Source organism: Harmonia axyridis, chromosome 1 (genome assembly GCF_914767665.1).
Source record: "Harmonia axyridis chromosome 1, icHarAxyr1.1, whole genome shotgun sequence".
Taxonomy (NCBI): domain Eukaryota; kingdom Metazoa; phylum Arthropoda; class Insecta; order Coleoptera; family Coccinellidae; genus Harmonia; species Harmonia axyridis.
In genome coordinates, this window is record NC_059501.1 from 23,538,350 (window position 1) to 23,559,376 (window position 21,027).

At 34.9% G+C, this 21,027-nt stretch overlaps 1 protein-coding gene across 2 annotated transcripts; it reads right to left on the reverse strand.

The window, feature by feature from the left end:
• Window positions 1-12,523: 12,523 nt before the first annotated feature.
• LOC123681043 lies at window positions 12,524-17,567 on the reverse strand. Of its 2 annotated transcripts, XM_045619233.1 has the most exons (6): window positions 17,496-17,567; window positions 17,192-17,444; window positions 15,724-15,898; window positions 14,035-14,135; window positions 13,768-13,927; window positions 12,525-12,798 (listed from the first exon to the last, which is right to left on the reverse strand). In XM_045619233.1, the coding sequence occupies exons 2-6, from the start codon at window positions 17,413-17,415 to the stop codon at window positions 12,793-12,795; spliced, it is 666 nt and encodes a 221-aa protein (XP_045475189.1). In that variant the 5' UTR covers window positions 17,416-17,444; window positions 17,496-17,567; the 3' UTR covers window positions 12,525-12,792. The 2 variants fall into 2 exon arrangements, with proteins under 2 accessions (XP_045475198.1, XP_045475189.1); XM_045619242.1 differs by lacking the exons at window positions 13,768-13,927; window positions 17,496-17,567 and having other exon boundaries at window positions 12,524-12,798; window positions 17,192-17,489.
• Between the last annotated feature and the right edge of the window lie 3,460 nt (window positions 17,568-21,027).

The following is a 21,027-nucleotide window of genomic DNA, read 5'->3' on the forward strand; positions in this document are numbered from 1 at the left end:
TTAGTAATTTCGCCCGAGGAATCAAATGGGCCCATCAGATTTTGGACCCAAAAGAGCCTTATACGAGATATGAAGCCCAACTTTGAAATTTCAAGTGCAAACCCATCTTTTTTATTGCAGATTCGGATCCAGCGGTAGATTTTACACCCAAATTGGTAGAAAACAGAATTTTTTCGTCCATTTTTGGGCCCTATGCAGCGTTTTTTGTTCAAATATCCGGGGGCGTTCGAATGAGCACATCAGTGTTAAGCCATATAGTTGAGCGTACCAAAATGCCTCGAGTTTGGAGACGTCAACATATGTTGGGATATGTTAGCGATTTTGACAGGGGTAAAATTATTTCCTATGGAGATGTTGGTTTGTCCTTTGGTGAAATTAGTTGTCGTATCATTTGTACCGCAATTACAGTAATGGGCGTGTGTCATGTATAAACAAATGAAGGTAGAGGAACAAGAAGAAGACCAACTGGTCACCCGAGCGACGTACCACAGAACATCAAGATAGACGAGGTAAATAACTTTGCGAGACCATGCTACTACGCATCAAATCGCTGATCAAAGGTTTGGAGAAGAAGGTATAGCCTTTGGACTTCTCTCATACAATCCACGATTAGTGCTGCTTTTAACTGCAGACCATTGTCGTCAACATTTGAACTGCTGCAGGGAAAGGCATCAGTGGGACGCAGAATGGCATAATGTGGTATTCAGCGACGATGGTTATTTCTTTGGCAGTATATCAGCTCCGCGTTTTGTTGTCCAACAAACTACTCTACTGTCTTATTATCTGAAAATGGCCGTCCAATCGGCCTTTTTCAGAGTGACTCCAATATAGGGGACTTTTCCCTAAATCCCTACCTAGCGAAATTTCAACAAAGCAAGTCAACAATTCGAAAAAAAGGCATAATTTTAGTGGGAGTTTGGCGAGGCATCCTCATCCCATTTCATCCAGTGACCACTGATGGAATCATCTGTTTGATAAATTCCGTGGGCGCCAAAAATAGCAAAATATGAAATGTGAATACTGAAGAGGATATTGCTGCTCTAGCGCGAAATGTTGAAGAAGACGCAGAAATGTAGATATATCGTCATTCTCAACTAGTAGGCTTTTGTTCCTCAACTACGTGGAAAATTTTGCCTAAGGATCGTGGCTTACATGCTTATAAAATACTGCGCGTGCAAGAATGAAGCCAATGACCTTATGCCATTCCACATTCCAATATTGACGTTCTCTGCATCACTGAAGTAATCGTTGCCGGCGATGCTCAACTTTCAGAGATAACATAAGATGTGGTCGATAATGCTGCAGTCCAAAAGACCTTATCCGGCGGTAAACCGTTCGGACAGTTACAGGATGGCCTAACTACTCATCAGCGATATATTGAGATGTCGCAAGTTGGTCTCTAATGGCCTTAAGTCTTAGACGTCGATCTTGAATTTCATTTGTGCCCCTTCGACGTCCGGTGCCTACTCTTCTTCGATTTTGGGCATTATCAAACCACGCTTGACAACAGTATGTAGTTGGATTTCTGTTCGTACGGTTAGCGATTTCTCGAAATGACAACCCCGCGTCCCGTAGACCAATAATTCGACCTCTTTCAAATTCACTTAGCTGGCGATAAATTCCGCGTACACCTGCTCTAGGGTCTAGGCATTTTAACAACAACTAAACATAGACTTTGGATTTCCTCGAACAGCTTGTTTGTTGTAAAATTTAAATAAACTTGCAAAAAACGACTACAATATTTAAGTAACAAAAATTGTTTACATGAGAAACATTCACGAGTTTTTCTCCAAATTCAATCATTCAATCCTTGCTATACTATCTATGTTTTACCAAAAAAAAATTGATATTTAAACAGCTTCTTCGAGGTGTTGCAGTTTCTTTGTCAGTTAGTATATTATACCTACCTGTGATTATTCTGCAACAGTTTATTGATGTGAGAATGAAGACAATTATTATTATTAGATTTAAATGAAATTTTATTATTGTTGGGGACGTTTGGGTGTCGAGTACCAAATACAATTAAATATAAATACACCTACATGGAGACATTGCGAATATTTCCGTTCGTAAGTTATAACACTACAAAAGCATTCCAACAATGAGGTTATAGTTGCAGGAATGCATGTTTGTAATTAATTCTCAGGTTTACTGCAAATATTCTCACTAGATTGAACTATTTGGGGGTTAAATGCCTGAAGGACCAATTCGCCACATTCGCTCCTTAATGAAAATTACTCTTCAACCCGGAATGATTGATATGAATAGGTTATTACGTTCATCTGTGAAGCTTGAAAAAATAAATTAATTTGAACAAAATCGATAATTATCTTTCCAGTCATCATAAAACGTTTTTATTCAAGATCGTTTGCAAGCATCGTTTTGATTTTATTCACATTATTGAATTTTTTATCCTTAATATTAGGGTTGGCAGGAAGACATCGCTCAGCGATATGCCCACCCATTGCACATTGTTATACACACTTCTGTTATATATGAATTTACAATAAAGAGTTCTAATAATAATAATAATAATATTCATTTATACGTGATGAAAATTGTCAATGGGTGGCTGAAATCTTAGATTGGTAGGTATAAAAAACCGGCGGTAAGTAGAAAATTTCGATTTTTTCGGGAAATCAATATTGGAACCAATTTCATGCAGATAATAATAATGAAAACTCTCACTTCAGGATTGCACATTTGCACTTTGAGCAAGGTGCAAGTTTGAACGAATTTATATTGCTTCTATCACTTTTTGAGAGTTCGATCCCTGAACAGAACGCTAGGAAGGTATATAATTTCGATATACGATATCTGGATTCAATCAATTTTTTAATGTTTTTGGGATATCGTCAATTCTCCAATTTTAGCTTATAACTCGAAAATAAAAGAAGTTGGCCAAAAATGAATACTACTCTTGTTAGTTTCTCAGAAAGAGAGAACGAGAATGGGGTATCAGATTTGTCTCCTCTGGTATGAAGTTATATTGCTAAAACAGCGAAATTTGCCCACTCTGTCATATTTCGAACAATGGAAGTGACCAAAATGATATCAAAGGGATAAAATCCCTTGACCCAAATGAATCGGACAACACTTGAATAATCTAAATATTCTGGTTTCCTCCAAGTGACTTTGGACCTGGAATTTTTGGAAATACTATACCTTATATTTTCAGGTTAGTTTTAAGAAAATTACAACCAACTATGCAGCTGAAGAGTCTTTGTATGAAAACGTTACAGAAGTATCTTGAGTAATTGTTCGAACATACTCAATTAAGAAACCCGACTAGAAAAATTACTCAAAACCAGGGCCAGCGCGAGCAATTTTGGCACCTGAAGCAAAGAATTTTTCGGCGCCCCTGCTGAAAAAGTATCAATAAACAGCCCTCCCCTAACAAAAACATCATCTGCCTCGATGAAAATTCGTCATTTTTGATTTCTCTAGCGATTTTGCTAATCGTTTCCTTTTCAAAGTCGTTTCCACTGGGTTTCTTTTTTTTCGGAAAGTTTTACCTACAATAAATTCCTGGATTTCTTAGACGCCGATGAACAATGCGTAACTAATATATCTGATTCTCACATTCACAATCGATCACGTACGATCTATGAAAGATTACCTATTACACCACAAGATACAAAGGATGGTAAGGCCTAAAACTAAATTGGATTGAAAACATATGTTCCGCTGAAAACATTTAGCATTTATCAGTAACTATTTTCGTATTCAGAATCGTAGGAATTTTCCATATGTTTAATGGGTAAACAACCATGTAATTCGAAGTGTTGTTTTTCGTCTTTGTGAAATACATTCCATTCCTTATTCGATTAGAGTAATAGGCAATGCTACTTATATTGGTAGGGTTGCCATGTGTTATTTATTGAACAGGCTGTTTAGTAAACACAGTTTGGAGATTTTTATTGCAGTGAATGTTGATAAGCGCAGCAAAGCGGACCAACCTCATGTTGTTTTTAAGAATCAAGACTATTTTTTTTCAGAAATATGAAAGGGCGGCCACAAACTGAGCTAAATTGTCGCCCATCGAAAAGAGGCGCCTGAAACAGTCGCTTCACTGTTTCACCCCTAACCATGGGCGCCCGCAGAAAGTTTTCTCAGGGGGGGCAAAATGAAAATTATTGAAAAACGATAAGGCGTCCATGATTGTCATTGAAAACCGGAAAATTGTTGAGATTCCATTACTCTCCTTTTTTCCATGCCCTCTGGATTGAGAAAGTAATATTGAGGAAAGGGCCGTCGCTAGGGGGTAGGCAGAGTAGGCGGTCGCCTAGGGCGCCAAATTTCAAGGGCGGCATTTCAAGCTCGGTCAACAAATATCACATGTGTAGAAATGGAAAGTACCGAATGAGATTTGATTCGGAAAAATACCGACAAATAATAATCAAAAACCATCAAAGGTGCCGCATTATAATCATAAATAACCAGATGTTGCGTTATCCCCTCATAGTGTTGTTTACAAGTTGACGCTAAAAAACCCACGCATTCATCACTTTGTCGGCGTTTGATTTGCTAATAAACATTCCCGAATTTATTGCCATTTGGGGCGGCTTCTGGATTATTTTTGTTTTCAATTCTTCAATAATCAGAATGTTGATTGCACAGAATGGAAAGCAAAATATACGAAAAACGATTTCATTTCACCATTCAAAGCTTATTCTTCTTAAGAAATATAAGGAGTTTTATTATTTTGTAAAGCATTCCATTGTATTTTGATATTTTTCATTTTTTATATCAAATTAACTAGTGCTGGGCGTGGGCGTATTCGAATTCAAAATGATGGTTCATCCGATTGTTTTGCTCGATAACCTTGAAGAAAAGGAAACAAAATGTTAAAGCTTTTTATGAAGTCGAAACTGAGCAGAAAAACCTGAACCGCAGGGTTTCTAGAGGGACGGCAAATAAAGGAGGGCGGCATTATCAACTTTTTTCAAGAAAACTAGAATACTGAAAAAATGAATCAAATAATTTTTTTTTTGATTCCAACGAATATCACAAACGATTTTTTTCGTCAAATTCACTAATCTTAAAAGTTTTTCCATCAAGAATGTCTGCAACATATATTCGAATTAAAAATAATGGTTCATTTAATCATATTGAAGAAAAAAATGAATATTCGAGTGTTTTATGAAGTCGAAACTCAGCAGAAGAATCTGAAACCTGAATTCAATTCATATATTTCATCATTTATTCATAAGAATTCAGTTTTAGCATTCTGTAAAACTTCTGTTAGGGCGACAAATTTTGTCTCTGCCTAGGGCGGCAGTTTGGCTAGCGACGGCCCTGATTGAGGATGTTGTGCTGAAAAATGAGGCACTCAAAATCTGAGGGGGGGCCATGGCCCCCCCCTGCAGGCGCCCATGCCCCTAACGCCGGCCCTGCTCAAAACAATTGTGGAAAGGAGCTTCAGACGAAAAACCCTTCGGGTTTAAAACAAATTGAAAAAAATTTTTTTCTTTCAATCACTTCATGTTCATGCAGAATTTCATTTTGACTGCGTCATCAGAATCATACAAAATTTAAGCAAAATATCGAAAAAAAGAGTAAGCAAGAGCAAGAGTGCTTGTTCATTCTGCGTCAATTCTGCCTTTGAAGACCTGCACAGATTCTTATATGCAGTTATGTGGTCTCCAGGGATATAATCATTGGTGTGAATGGCGAGCACTCAAAAATTCCTGACGTCAGTTCTGCTATTCTGCTTGAATTGTTTTATTTAAATCTCGACAGATTTGTTGTAACGAAAATATTGGGTAGGTTTATCATATATCCATTATGTTTTGAATTTTTGATGATTCGGATTATATAATCTGCTCGAAAATTTTCAGAAAAATTTATTAATGTTATTTATATTTTGATTGAAAATATCAACTCCGTCTGCTTAGTCGTTTACGCAAAGATTGGATGATTTTTGTTCCATATTGTACTTGATTTTGTCTGGTTTTTTGAGACGTCAGGGCCCCCGCAACCGCGCGTTCAACGCGTGCACCGCACGCGGGCGCCACTCTTAAGGGGCGCCAAAATCTCTTATAGACCGCATGAAAATCCGAAAGACCAAAAGTTTTTGAAAATTTTTTTTTTATTTTTTCAACCATTTTAAACGTTCAAAGACATCTTTTACACAACCAAACAAGTTCCCGAACGTCACAATCCCTATAAAATCACCTCGGCCAGAGATTGCAATTATACGATTCTTTTCGAGTAAACAAATCATAAATAATCATCCCTTTGTCGGTACGGGATTTCTTTATGGACCACCTTGCACCGGACGGCGGGCACCATTTCTTCGATCATCACTAAAACGCATATGGTACACATAAACAATCATAAATACCGAAGCGATAGTTTTTAGCCAGGGGAATTACTGAAACTTTCGCCACCATCTGTAGGAAAAATACTACATGTTACAGAAACTACCAAAATCTGCTTGCTATGCTATAACAACAGAAAAAAGAATAGTTATTTTGTTTCGAAACGTTTAGGGGTTGAGGTCAAGACGCAAAAAATTAAAATACTCAGATAATTGGAATGATTTGTATTTTGTGTAATTGTGGTTTGTTTTACTGTTTCTTGTTGTGATTTGATTAAATTTTATGAAATGGTAAGTACCTATCCACATACAGTATTAGCATTTCTATTAGTCTATAAAATTCGATATTTGTTTTTCTGTTTAAAATGGTGCACATCCTAAATTAGCCCATACCTATATACTATAATATTATTTTTATTTGCTTCAAATAGGGAAGTATTGTTTGTAATCGTGAAAAAATTGAATCGACTTTGATATTTTGAATTTGTTACCTGGGGCCACCATCATATTATACTTAATTTTTTTTTAATATGCACCCTGGATCTGTATTATTTATTTGATGTTCGTAGCCGTTTGAAATTCTAAAAAAATTATATTTCACCTTTGCCAAAAATTAATTATTATAACAGGAACAGGGTATGTGCTTCAGATCGGTCTTAACTTATTATTATTATTGATATTAACTCCGTTTAGGTTTAAAGGCTCGGATTTAAGGTTTAAATTCATAAAAATGAAAACATACGGGTTATTCTCAAAGGAATGGCGCAAAGTAAATCATGGGTGAATGTCCTTACCAATTTTGGATCAAGTTTTTCTTAAATTCTAGGAGCCATACAAGAGAAAACGACCTTCTGGTGCAAAATTTCGAGAGCAAAAAAAAGCTAGACTTCAACAAAGGGAGAAGATGGCTGGGAGTATGGAATAATATTTAATAATTATTAATAATAATATTAATATTTTAATATAATATTATGAATAATTTAAAGAAGAATAAAGCTCAGGTTTTGAAAACTCTGCAGTTTCATTACAAAATTAAAATAAAATGCGATTTTGATCGAATGCTTGAATAAAATAATGAAACATTTGAAAAATGTATTATGCAAAAACTGACAGCATAAAGTTCTTAAGGCATTAAATAAAGGTTGCTGATAGTTTTTTTAACCCTTCTACAAATAAATTCCTAACAAAAACTGAAACATTTTTTGCCGATTATCCTGCGACGTTTTTCTCCACTTCCCTCCTTTTTGGGGCGCCAAAATATTTTCGGCACGCGAGCGTTGATGACCCTTGCGGGGGCCCTGTGAGACGTGATCATAATGCATGAAATTCTGTATGGACCTTCACCATTTGAAGACGGATTTGCCATCTTTGGGTTGAACCATACGTTTGAGACCACTCTCTGCTCAAAATTCTAAAATTACAATCTTCATGACGAAATAATGGAGCTATCTGTTCAGGTAACGACAGCTCAAAAAATAAATCTATATAATTAGCGTAATAGGGAGTTACGCTCGAATAGTTGAAATGGCTTCTTCAGAGATTTCAGCCAGAAAAATACCCGAGACACGTAGGTGATCAGTCTACGTTGAAGAAGTTGTTAACTTCTAGTTAAGCGTAATGTATATTTAATATTAGTTGATGAGGTTGATATTGTATTACTGAAAAGAGCAATAAAACTGTTAATTGCAAAACTTGCAGCGAACTCTGTGCAGTAAACCGACGACAATTACCAACTGCGAAATATTCTTGTGTGCTTTTCAAGATTAAGGCAAACTATTAATAATAACTTGAAGTACCGCACTCGGGAATTTTACATGAATAAAAAAAATGTAAGATGTGTAGGACGTATCAAAAAGATTATTTCTTGGAAAGGGACTCCACAACTTAATAAGCGTATTGTGCTACCAAACTCTTCCTTTCAAACCAACAACATATGAAGTTATTGAAATCTATACTAACATTATAAAGAAGAAAACTACTGAATCAATTTCAAAAATTCGTTCACCTGTCGAAAGGTAACGGAGTACCTTACGAGTAACATAGGCCAAGTTTTACCCAGATATCCAAATGGAAAGAGGACCTACGCGAGTTTAACTGGATTTAGTCGGTGAAAGAAGTGCTATCGACATTCATTTCACTAGAGCGCGCTAGAGTTTTTGTGGATTATACGAATTAGTACAATGTTCTACAAGGATGATTGCTGTGAGTAGATCTAAAGAACAGTCCACGACAACATACAGGGTGTTCTGATTTGTTTCCGACAAACTGAAACGGGTGATAGATCACATCATTTTAAGCAAAAAAGTTCCTATGAACATGGGTCCGGAAATGCTTCGTTTCCGAGATACAGGGTGTTACAGTTGAAAAAATAATTCGCGTTTTCTTAAATATCTTTCGACTGATTCCAAATAATTGCATGAAAGTTGGTACATAGGGTTTTTTGAGGTGAGAAATTCAAATTTGTGGTCGATTTGGTTGTATTTTCTAGAGGGCGCCACTGGCAATCATTTCGTCCCATTTAAACCGTAGCAACTTTTCTGTGCTACCCTGTACGTCATTCTGGACTGAAAAAATCAATTCCCCTGACTTTTCTTGTTAAAAAAGGTATAACTCATTTAAGTTGCTAGAGGCAACCGTTTCAGAGAAAAACGCATTTAAAGCCAAATCCATATTTTTGTAATCTCTAAAACATGTAGAATCAAATTTGTAATAATTTTAAATTAAATATTTTTTAGAAGTAACAAAATAACATAATAATTTTTAAAGAAGGTGTTCGAAATGTCCACCGTTCTGTTGAATGCACAAATGACATCTTCGAATGATTGATTGTTTTACATTCAACAATTGTTGCGGCAATAGATTTAAAATGGCTATACACAATAACAGATTTGAAGTGTGTTAGGTTCAGATGTCATTAATTATAATTAAAGTTAACTAAGTTAATAGCTTATCAACAAATACAGGAAAATGGTATTGGTTACCAAAGGCCCGAACGAAGCATACAAAGAAGAAATAATCTACAGAGAAATAGGATTTTACAGACCTTCAAAGAAAATAAAAACTCAGTATTCGTAAAGCATCCCAACAACGCAATATTTCAGGAAACAGAATATTCAGAACACTTAAAAACAACAATTACATAGCATACCACTTCTACTTATTAGTGGGCAATAGAAAATCCGCATGCATTTCGCCTTAGAAATTTTCAAAATGAATTTAAATTTATAATTTGAATAGGAATAATTTCATGACAGGATTTCGAAGCAGTCAAAACATATTAAAGAAAACGCGAATAATTTTTTCAACTTTAACACCCTGTATCTCGGAAACGAAGCATTTCCGGACCCATGTTCATAGGAACTTTTTTGCTTAAAATGATGTGATCTATCACCCATTTCAGTTTGTCGGAAACAAATCAGAACACCCTGTATATCTATCTTTCATGAATATATCACAATTTGGTTTTTTGTATGGAAATAATATAGAAAATTGAAAGGTGATTTTCTCGCATCATTATTAGACAAGCGTTTGATTCCTTACTAATCAAATTAACATAATGGTAAAGTTAAATTCATGAAGATGAACTTTGTCTCTCGAAGTTTTCCATTTGGACGCATACTTTGAGAGCTAATGTGAAATGATGACATTACTATTACCATTATCTATTACCATAGTATAAGGAATGGATAGTAAGCCAACCGCCGTTTGACCGAAAGGAACTGGTCACTTGGAGTCGCTACTGTAGTTGGAACCGGTGTTTTACGGGTTGCATATATCGAACACTATTCACTACCCAAAGTGGAGAAGTAACTCGATAATAGATGGCGCTGAATCATGAGCTATAGATGGCGCAGAAATAATACGATAATTCATTCAGTGGGGTGGTTGAAAAGGGGTCGCATGACATTGCCAACAATTTTTATGTTGTTATTAAGTTACCACTACATTTGAATATTCGAATACTATGCTATTACCACGAATGAAGTGGGCGTGGCGTGATAGCTGGTAAGTGTTTAAATACCGAGCTACGCTCTCCGATTCTCATGACGTATCTAGACTTGAACTGGAATCGAAAAAACATTTTTTTATTACCAATTCGATTGATCTTATCTTGTACTGGGTTTTCCTAAAATGGAGTTACGAATGAAAATGTGAGATCCCTTGTCTCATAAATAAAGCCCGCAAACGCATTGTTTTCGAGATCCAGGGTGTTTCTTGTATAGTCGTACTTCTTGATGCTTACATCAGTTTATCGAATGTTATTTATCTTCTCTTCAAATTGGGTGAATAAGTACCCAAACTCAAAATAAATTTATTCATCACACCTTACCAGATATTTATAAACATTTGGATTTTCCTGAGGATTACTAAAGAGCTATATGAATTTTTTCTCGAAATCGATAGCAGATACGACAAAAATACAACAAACCAACTTTAAATTGGAATATCTATGCCAATTCAAGTTGAATATCTTGTGAAGGAAAGGTGCTAGGAGAAAAAACTTGAACTTTAAACGCCAGTATCTCAAAAACAAAGCGTTTGTGGATTCATGTTATAGGCCTTTTTTTTTAAATGATCCAAGAAATCTGTCATTTTCATTTGTACCTCCAATAAATACCGTTTAGATATATTCAATTCAAAACTGATATCTGCACAAATAAATTGCAAGTTGAACGAAACACAATAAATAAAGACAATTTTTTGATGCGAATTACTCAGTTCAGTTCTTTGATTACTACATTATTGAAATTTTCTCACAAGAATTATACAAAAAACTGAAAACAACGGGTAAGTGTATACCGATGACGAATGCAAAAATCATAGATGGCAAATATGGGGCATCGCCTACCAAGTGTATTGATAAAGAAAATAATAAACCTCGGACATAGAAGTGGTCGTAGTGCAATGAAAAAGTACTCATCTTGAAAGCGATAATGAACTCATTAACCGTAAAAGGGTCCACTTTATTACTGCCGTGTCGATTTCAAAGGTAACTAAATTGATTATTGGTTCATATTATGGAAAAATTTGTGAGAATTCTGAAATTTTATTCTTTGGAAATCTTGGGGGGGGGAGGGGGGATAATTACCCACCGTACCCCCTATTTCTACGCCCTTGGTACCGAAGACATTTCAGGACGGACAATAATATAAAATATTTTCAATAATGAAACTTTGTATATCGGGTGTCCCAAGGTGAGTGGCCTATTAGATTATTATGGAAACTATTGATGGTAAAGATTTCAAATTTTGTGGATAGATATTTGGCCATGTAAGGTACATTTTTAAAATAATTTTACATTTCCAGTGTTGCCGGATGTACTACAATTTGGCAACAACTTTGTTATTTTGAATAGGACATCCGGTATTACTATTTTTTTTATGATACTCCATAAAATATTGAATCTATTCACTCTTACTTTTCCATCCCTATCTTCAACGGTTTTTGAGTTATTAATTATTTTTCGAAATTTTAGATCAAATTGGCGTATTACGAAAATGACTCTAGTTCGCTCAATATTTGAGATTTAAGTCAGAAATTTTGCAAGTCGTTAGATATTGATCTGATCTGTGTCACTGCTTTTGAATTATGGTTGTCAATAATACAGGACGGACCAAAAAAAATCATCATTTGCCAAGTTACAAAATTGTAAAAAAGTCTATTTTTTCAAATTAGACACCTAGTATATTTTTTAATTCCTGGAATCAGTACAATCAGGAATCAGGCTGTTGAAAATCGATAAAAAAATGTCATTTTCCGTTATATCTCGGAAATGGTTGTATAGAAAAAAATTAATTTCGGGATATAGTTTTTCATGTATGTGATGAATCTTTTCCGTACACAAAATTTTATCCACATCTCCCCGTTTCTTCATTATGAACACTTCATCCCATAAAAATACCAGAAATTCAAAGAACCGAACTCTTAAAAGTAACAAGGACTTTCATTGAAGGATATTTAGCTAATTTGAAAAATAAAAGTATTCCTCATATTTTCTCGTATATTGAGCCGTTTTCGAGTAATATGTGTTAAAAAAAAAAAAAAAATCTGTGAAATTCAAAAAATTGGGTACTTTGGCTAATTGCAACTCTGATAGAAAAGACTCACAGAAATGAATATTTGCTACGTTGTCAGGTCAAAAATCATGGATTGAAACACTGAATTTGCATTGATGTATTGTTATACATATATATGTATAACAATACATCAGAAACGATGATTTTACTTTTGCTGTATGTTATTCATATATTTTGAAGAATTTATATGAAGATTTGAGTGGAATAAATATAACTCAGTGGTCGAATTAACACAGAGGCCAGAGTAACATCATTCGAAAAGTATTTCTTCATTTTATCAATCAATATTGATGGAATATTGACGTATCACCACCGGCTTGAATAAAATCTGTTGAAAAACCTGTGATATCTTCATCAACAAACATCATGAAGTTCTTCGCTTTCGTCATCATTTCAGGCCTGAAACAGAAATTCAATGAACATCTAGACACCTTTATTTGAAATATTAAAAAAAAATGGCTATAAATTTGAATAATGAACAATATAAATAAGAATTCGCAAAAAACATTCGTCCGATTACTTTTAAAATTTGCGGAAACTCTAAAATATAGCCGATACGGTTTGTTAGGCCTTGTTAATTTTTAAAACCGCAAAAATTGATCTTGAAAATCCAAGAATTGCCAAGAACTGCATTCTAACGAATACTTTTTTTGGTGATGAAGAAGGAATTTGGCGAGTTTTTCAAATAATTTTGTCATACATAAATAGTGAATTTCGAAAGTTGTAGGCAAATTAATCTTAGAAATTGATTTTCTTCTCCTCATTTGCCAAATTTCAAACCATAAAAATTCTTATTCAACAGGAAATACAGCATAGTTTTGCTTTTTTCAAACATATCAAATCCTTTCCTGATGAAAATAATCCAAAATTATAATCTAACTTGGTCATCGTAGAAAAAAATTGTCAAACAACGAAGTACCTAAGGTGGAAAATTTTTCAAAAATCACAAGAACTCAAATATCTCGAAAACTGTTGATTTTCGGATATCAATAAATATAGCTCAAACAACAGCAAATGAGTCATACTAACATGTCCTCCAAGGTTCACGTCGAATTTGGAAACTCCCTGTATAATTTGAGATATTTTGTTTTTTTTGAAGAAAATCTATTGAATAAAAGTATTTTCGTATTATGTATTTTATCTTTATCGTTAATATCAAACGTAATTAGAAGTATTGAGCTGTATAAATGATTAGATAACGAAAAACATTCAATTATTGTAATATCTAGTGCATCTAATGTTCTATTAATTAAGAATGAAGAATTATCAAATAATTCAGTTTTAAATTTTCGATTTCAATAGAAGGTACAAGGAAATCACATCTTGCGAATCGATTATACGAGTATGGAAGCATTCAATATTTCTTACAGATCTTGATGTTGGCAAAAATTGTTGCAGGGTGCTCCTCAAATATAGGGTCAAACCCAGACCCATCAATATAATATTGAACGGGATGAACAGCATCATGAATGCAAAACTCATTCGTGTAAATATCACTGACCATGAATTTGTATTGAAATCTATAACTCTGTAAGTAGTCAAAAGTTTCAAATAAAAAAAAACAGTATTCTTGTGTAACCTTCGTTGTACCAGAAAAGTAAATGTTAATATGTTGTATTGAAATATTTAACTTACAGAAATATATATTGAAGAATCCACTCTAGATTACATAAGGTATCTCTCACCAAATTTATTGTTTCGACAATTGCGTCCATTTTGTTCTTTGTCGATTTATTCTAGAAAATAATGTTCTAATTTGAGTTCGTATTACAACATAAATTTGATGAAAAGAGAGGTTCAAGAAGGCTTTGAATACTCTTATGGTTTATATTTATCTTTGAACTGTCATTAGATGATCAAAATAGAGGAATCAATATACTAAAGTGATTCTTTGATTTAATAGTCAGTTCTGCTGCAAGTATGTTTCTACTCTGGACCGTAAAGTCCATCAAGATTCGAATCTGCCAATGATTTTAAGAACTTTTGGAGAAATTTTTTCGGATGTAACATCTCCAAAACTTGGCCATTTTATAGGCAACTGAGGCTAAGTAGTAGGAGAAAGATATAGAAAAAAAAAGGCCGTGTAAGTTACCACTAGCTCGAACTTCTGAGAGACCTGAAATCATGAACAAAAGCATAAAAACTAATTAAGATATAAAAATATTTCAATATTGTTCATTAAATTGGGATTTTTTAATGTTGGAGTGAACATTTTCATAACCATTCAGTGTGTACTCTGAACAAAAAAAAATACAAAATATACGGGATTGTATATGATATAATTGTAGGTAGGTATTAATATATTACATAATATATAATATTATTTGAAGAATTGTCTATCGCTGGCAACTTCTTTCTCCCATATTTCGGGCACCGTACGAATCCGGCTATGAAAAAACTGCTCATCCTTTGAAGCTATCCCTGAATCGAACCATTCTTTAACTTCTTCATAAAACCGGAAGTGCTGGTCAGCCAGGCCGAGTGCCATTGATCGAAACAAGTGATAATCAAAGGGAGCAACGTCTTTAGAAGACGTCGGGTGGAGCAGGACTCATTTCAATGTTTCCAAGTATGTCTTGACCACTTTTTGTGGTATTTGAGAGCATTCGCTGAGCCTCAGCTGCCGATTTCTTCATATTAAAGTAGAAAATTAAAACCTCCCATAAATGACGAGAATTTCGCTCGTAAGCTGACATGTTTAATCGAGAATAACTTTATTTTGCAGACACAAATCGTCTAATATTGCGATGGCGTTATGTTTACCAGATACCTAATAGAATGTTTAAATATAAATAAGAATAAAGCTTCAAGCGGTAGGGAATCTTTTGGGATTCACATATCAGAAAAGATTAATCGACTCCTGCCCACTGCAGATTCCAGGTACTTTCTGAGTTCTGACCCTTAGCATTCTCGGTAGCAGAAAAACAGCACAGTTTCTCCGACTGTTGAAGGTGCTGCGCAGGATCCTCAGTCAGCCCTCACTTGAGCAAGTCTATCAAGAAGCGTGAAATGGGCAAGTTCTACGAATGGAATGATCATGGGAATACTATGAACTGACAAAAATGGAAAAGGGTAAAACAGACTACCGGCAAAAGCTGTTTAAGGAATTCCTCAGAAATTATCCCGAACTCCAAGTTTCCAGGGAAAGAGTAGCAGAATACTTTTAACCTATATTATTCTCTAAGGCAATTAGTTTTTGTATTCTTCAATACTTCCATCTATCCTATTCCAAAAGCTCTCTTGACCCTAGTTTGAACTGAGGGCTCGAAACCTTCTCTTATTTTCAAATAAATATGAATATACGAATAATTTTCTCCTACTCACTGAAGTTGAGTCTTCCTCGACTGGAGCTCCATATACATAAAGGCAAAACAATTTTTTAGCATCAATAATTATTATAATGGCTGGTATCATCCACATTTGGAAATAGTAACATACTATTACCCAAACTCCTAGGGCAGTTGTACTCTCAAATATATTGTCGCTCTCAAGATATCTCCTAGAAAATGGTGATGAGTATATCTTTTCATCATAAAGTTATTTGAAGAAAAAAGAAAAGATTAGTGACATGATCTCATGAGCTTTTGTGCGCTTGTTCAAAATAGTTCCTGCATAGCTTACATAGAACACAATCTGTTCTTCTAACTCGCCCAAGCTCTAAGCTCTCGAGAGGTTACCACAGAGGCCTAGAAGTGTCAGGATAAAAAAACATAAACATATTTCAATTTCTATACTTATGCACCTGAATATTGATAAATAACAACAGTCCTTATATTTTCCCCACTTTTTTAATTTGCTTGAAAGTCTGGATATTTTGGAAACAACAAATAAAAAATTGGAAGACTTAAAATGTGACGTTACCCCTGAAATCTCAGGATTTCATTATATACCATCTTACAAACAATACCGTTATAAAACGTCTTAGAAAACGAATTGGAAAAGTATAGAAATAGCAGCTCATCAACTCATTTTACAAGGCAAGGTGAAGGACACCAATAAATGTCATGGCTGATGAATGGAATGTCAGGACTGATAGTACATAAAAAAATTTAGCGCCAATGAAGAAGTAATCGCCGAAACTGAGGCCTATTTTGAAGCGAAAGAAAAATCGTACTACAAAGTGGTATGTTGAATAATGAAATCGAATTTTGACAAAAAAAAATGTGCTTTACTATGGAAGACTGGGGAGTTTTCAATTGGCCTGTTACGCGATGAGGATCAGAGCAGAGAACACCATAACTGAACGGCTTTTGAGAACTATTGAAATTAAGATCAATGAAATGAAAAAATGAAGTAGATATGTGACATCCAGGATGTAATAAGATGGATAAGAAACCGGCGAAAGGAATGGAGAGACCACGTAGACAGAATATCAGATGATCGGTAGAAGAGACTCTGTTTGCTCAGAGATGGCGCTGTGGGTCTTCGCGCCATACTATTTCGGCTCCGGCGGATTTAAAGAGGTCGTTACAACGCAACAGAGTCACCTCTCCACAATAGTGTGAGAGGGTGTGTCTTAGGCAGAGATCGGTGGATAACCTAACCCATGAGTCCACCAGCGATCTCGGGACGAAACACCAAACCCCTGGGAGAAGGCGCAAAAACATTCCGAACACCAGGACGAATATCTACGAGATGGTATAAAAGCTGGTCTTCATCATCCCAGCTGCAGCTAGGAAAACATTGATGTAAACAAAGGACAAAGTCCTAACCTACGACGAAGAATAAGGAGAAGAAGATGATTTAATGATGATGAATAAATATTTGTATTGAAATAAATAAAAATGCTCACTTGAACGTTGTCACCCATTCGAAAATTGGTTGACATATATGTTTCAATTTCAGAATATTTTCCACGCCACCGTCCAATAAAGTCACACAATTGATTGTAGCTTTCACACCATCTCCAACTGCTTTAAAACTATCTCCAATATCATCTATTTCTTGTTCAACACGGTCGACTCCTTGTTTTACAGCCTTAATCAATTTCTCAAATCCATCTTTCCAAAATCCCATTCTTGAGTTGCAATTTTGTTGTCCTGAAACTAAGTCAAAATAAAAGAGGTCCAATTTCGAGAAATATTTCAAATTATCACCAAAGCAGGGATTTTACCGAATATTCGGTTATCGTTTGATAATTATTGATAATTATTATCGTATCCATTCGCGACTCAGGTGAGTGTTTGATAATAAATTTGGTGTATTGAAAATGATGTGGTAGGTATGATGATTGGTCCATTTCATCATAGAAGTAGCTATGTTTCTGTGTTCAATGGGTATACCGTTGAAAAGTCACCTTATCGTATTGATTTGCTAGTTGTTAGATAAAGCATTAGTGGTCAAGAGTGCTGTGGAGAAATTAAAGTTGATTTTCTGTGATTACCAGTAGCGCTTAGCTTTTCTCTCAGTTTGTCTTGTATTGAATTTGTGTGATGATTATTATTAGTGTTTCAAATCTTTATGAACCATTCATATTTTTAAACTAACAGTGGTTCACCAGGAAAAAGTTCTCGAGTGAGAAAGAGGACATCTCACTCTGAACATTTTCACGCAGAATATATCGAGAAATATGGATAGATGTTATGAGAACAAGCTCTGGAAAATTTAAACTTGAAACAATCTATATCTCGAAAACAAAGCGTTTGATGATCCACTCCTCTACGTTTGTATAGTATATCCAAAGTCACTTGAAGGAAGCTGAACATTTCAATTATACGAGGGTTGTCTAAGTTTCCAGAAATTTATTTGGGGCCAGTGAATTTATTTTCTAACAATACTTCCAAATCAATATTTAGCGGATCGCGGTATCCACTTCAAAGGGACATCTAAGACCAAGCGTTTGTATAGACTAGTTCAAGTGACTTTGGATAAACTATACCTCCAGTACAGAAAAACCTGCACATACCTTATTGATTCGAAATACTTATAGTTTCTTATCAATTGTGTTATCTACATGTGTTATGAAACGTGATCATTTATCAATTCGATAAATATGTTTAGCAAGGTTTTCCAAATTAACGAGGGGAAGAGAGAGGTGTGGATTTTTAGCATTACCAATCGATAAAAAGTTATTATCACAAAAAAAAACCTGATACTTTGACAGCCCATTCATCAATTCGACTTGATAAAATTGATGAGTGAAGAGGCAGAATGGCAAGGCGATTTTAACGTTATGTTTCGATAAAAAATAAATTAGTAGGATTTCACCTCAGAGGAAAGAAAAGATAGAGGTGCCTTATAGCATTTGTTGACATCGCTATAACATTTTTGTTTACTAATACTTATAATGTACTGCGTTGCCATTCTGAGGAAGAAGTAAACTCTTCTCCGTTCTGTGGCATAGATGTTTTGCGAATATTCTTTGGATTTAGCAACACGGTTCTGTTGTTGTTATTGCACGTAGTAGTAAGTAGTAGTAATCTTTATTAATCCGTGACAACTAGAGCGACGTTGAGGGTTAACTGTTCGTAAGTAATTGCACAAGTGCATCAAAATTACCGATAATTTTGCATGACAGCGTGTTGTCATAAAAACTGCATGAGTTCATTTTCATTTTTGGAGAAAGAGCCCGACACCGAAGGTGGAGGGCTCTTTCTCCAAAAATGAAAATGACCGAATGCAGTTTTTCAAAGAAAACACGCTGGAATGCGAAATTATCCGGTCATTTTGATGCACGAGTGTAATTCGGGGGAATATTTCCCGAATAAACTGTTACATCACTTGTCAAACTGATGTAGAATGGAATTGCCATAGATTCGAACTGTGTAAGATGCATAGAAACTATGCATCTATGAACATAACAATTATCGCAGTGCAGTTTCGCTTCCTACAATGCAATTATCGCTGTAATTTTCTATAATTGTTCTCCATATACATAGAATTTTTGACAGGAGGGAAATATTCGCTGTTGTTTTCGATAATTGTTCTCCATATACATAGAATTTTTGACAGGAGGGAAATATTCATTTTAATTTCACGTTTGTAATCGGCGTTATTTTTTACAAGTTCGTGAATTTTAAGTTACATATTGTTAATTTTAATCATGGTAAAACCTCGAAAAACATGTATTGTGTGTAAAACATCGGAAATGAAAACCAAACCTATCATAGGTAAGTTCACGTTTTGAGTCCATAGGCGTAGAATATATCTCGTCTATGACGTAGTATTTGTGAGATATCGAAAACTTAATTCAATGCTAACATTTGTAGGTTTCCTTCGAATTTAGCAAAATATGGTGCCACGCGTTAAGATTGCAAATGAACAATTTGTCGAAATATGCATATGTTTGTTCCAAACATTTCAGCACCGAAAACTTAATAAGGGGCAGTAAGAGAACCACTGACTACGCCACTGAAATGTTTACCGACCCTCTAGTTGTCAATTTTGCAGGTTTGTTGTTGTCCTATCTCACTTTATCATCATACTGTTGCAATTGATTACAATACAACACTATTTACTTCTAAGGGCACCTCTATCTTTTCTTTCCTCTGAGGATTTCACCAGTTCAATAGAACAAGTGATGGAAACTCAATGGAATCTACCTACTGCTCATTCCCATATCATAGGTACTTATATTCATTTTAGATATTGACAATGCTTCAAAATTTTAAGAAGACTAACGTCTGAATCAGGGACTGTATTCTCGACAAGTGATCTTTCAAAACGTATACGTTCTTTCAGTGCTTTGAACACTGAATGAACGTATACGTTTTGAAACATCACTTGTCGAGAATACGGTCCCAGACGAATGGCTTTGACGAAAATATATCTTGAACTTTTGCCTAATTTTTAGTGGTGCGTTAATTTATTGAGGAAGTGTAGTTGGTAGGTACTTGCAAAATAATAATTCTAATTTTCATATTCAATTCTAAAAGGATCGTATCTTCAGAACGTTAATATGAACTAACAACAATAATGTAACTCACATCTAAATTATATTAACAGGTATGTTCATATGAATGAATCAGTGCATAGAAGCTCTTTGTACCAAGTTAGTAGAGAGTTTTCTCGCATTTTTTCAACAACAAAAACAGAATACTAGCGGTTGCTATTATTCATTTTTGTTGTTGAGAAAACCTATGGCGTAACCAGGGGGGGGTTACTGAGGACATAACCATTGATTATAAGAAATAAAAAATCTAAAGTTGCAATTTATAAGAGAAAATTGGAACAATTGAAAGATTTTGAGTTTTCAAAGTGGGCATAAACCCCACTATGAGTCAACTCTAGTACCGACACTGCTAGGAATAAAGGATTGAAGGCTAAAGTATATTTCAGTTCGAAAAATGAACTGAATGAAGGATATGTCATACCTGTTAATTTCTGCTAAAGATTTCGTTCCGGATATTAACTAACTTCGATAAAGGAGGCACCTTGTATGAATGCTCAAAAATATCCACGATATTTCATAATTAAGCCAAGCTCCTTAATAGAGGCTCCGGGCGAGCTTTCAGATCCTTTGAAACCCTTTATACATCAAGGGAAATACAGAGTCCTACTGGCAATATTTTCGAGGTACAGTCTTCTGAAACGGTATTTTTGAGAGTTAGAGGTAATTGATAGATTGGATACTTCAACTAGGTAGTATAGTGATGTTTAACATACGACTCATTGGAACTTTGCCGCGAG

What these genes read in the sequence shown, in the direction of transcription:
- LOC123681043 (XM_045619233.1), bottom strand. Translation starts at nt 17,415, where the DNA reads ATGGGATTTTGGAAAGATGGATTTGAGAAATTGATTAAGGCTGTAAAA. An exon ending in GAATGGGTGACAACGTTCAA is followed by an intron (nt 15,899 to 17,191) that starts GTGAGCATTTTT and finishes ACCATTTTCTAG; the next exon opens with GAGATATCTTGAGAGCGACA. An exon ending in ATTCTTCAATATATATTTCT is followed by an intron (nt 13,928 to 14,034) that starts GTAAGTTAAATA and finishes GACTACTTACAG; the next exon opens with AGTTATAGATTTCAATACAA.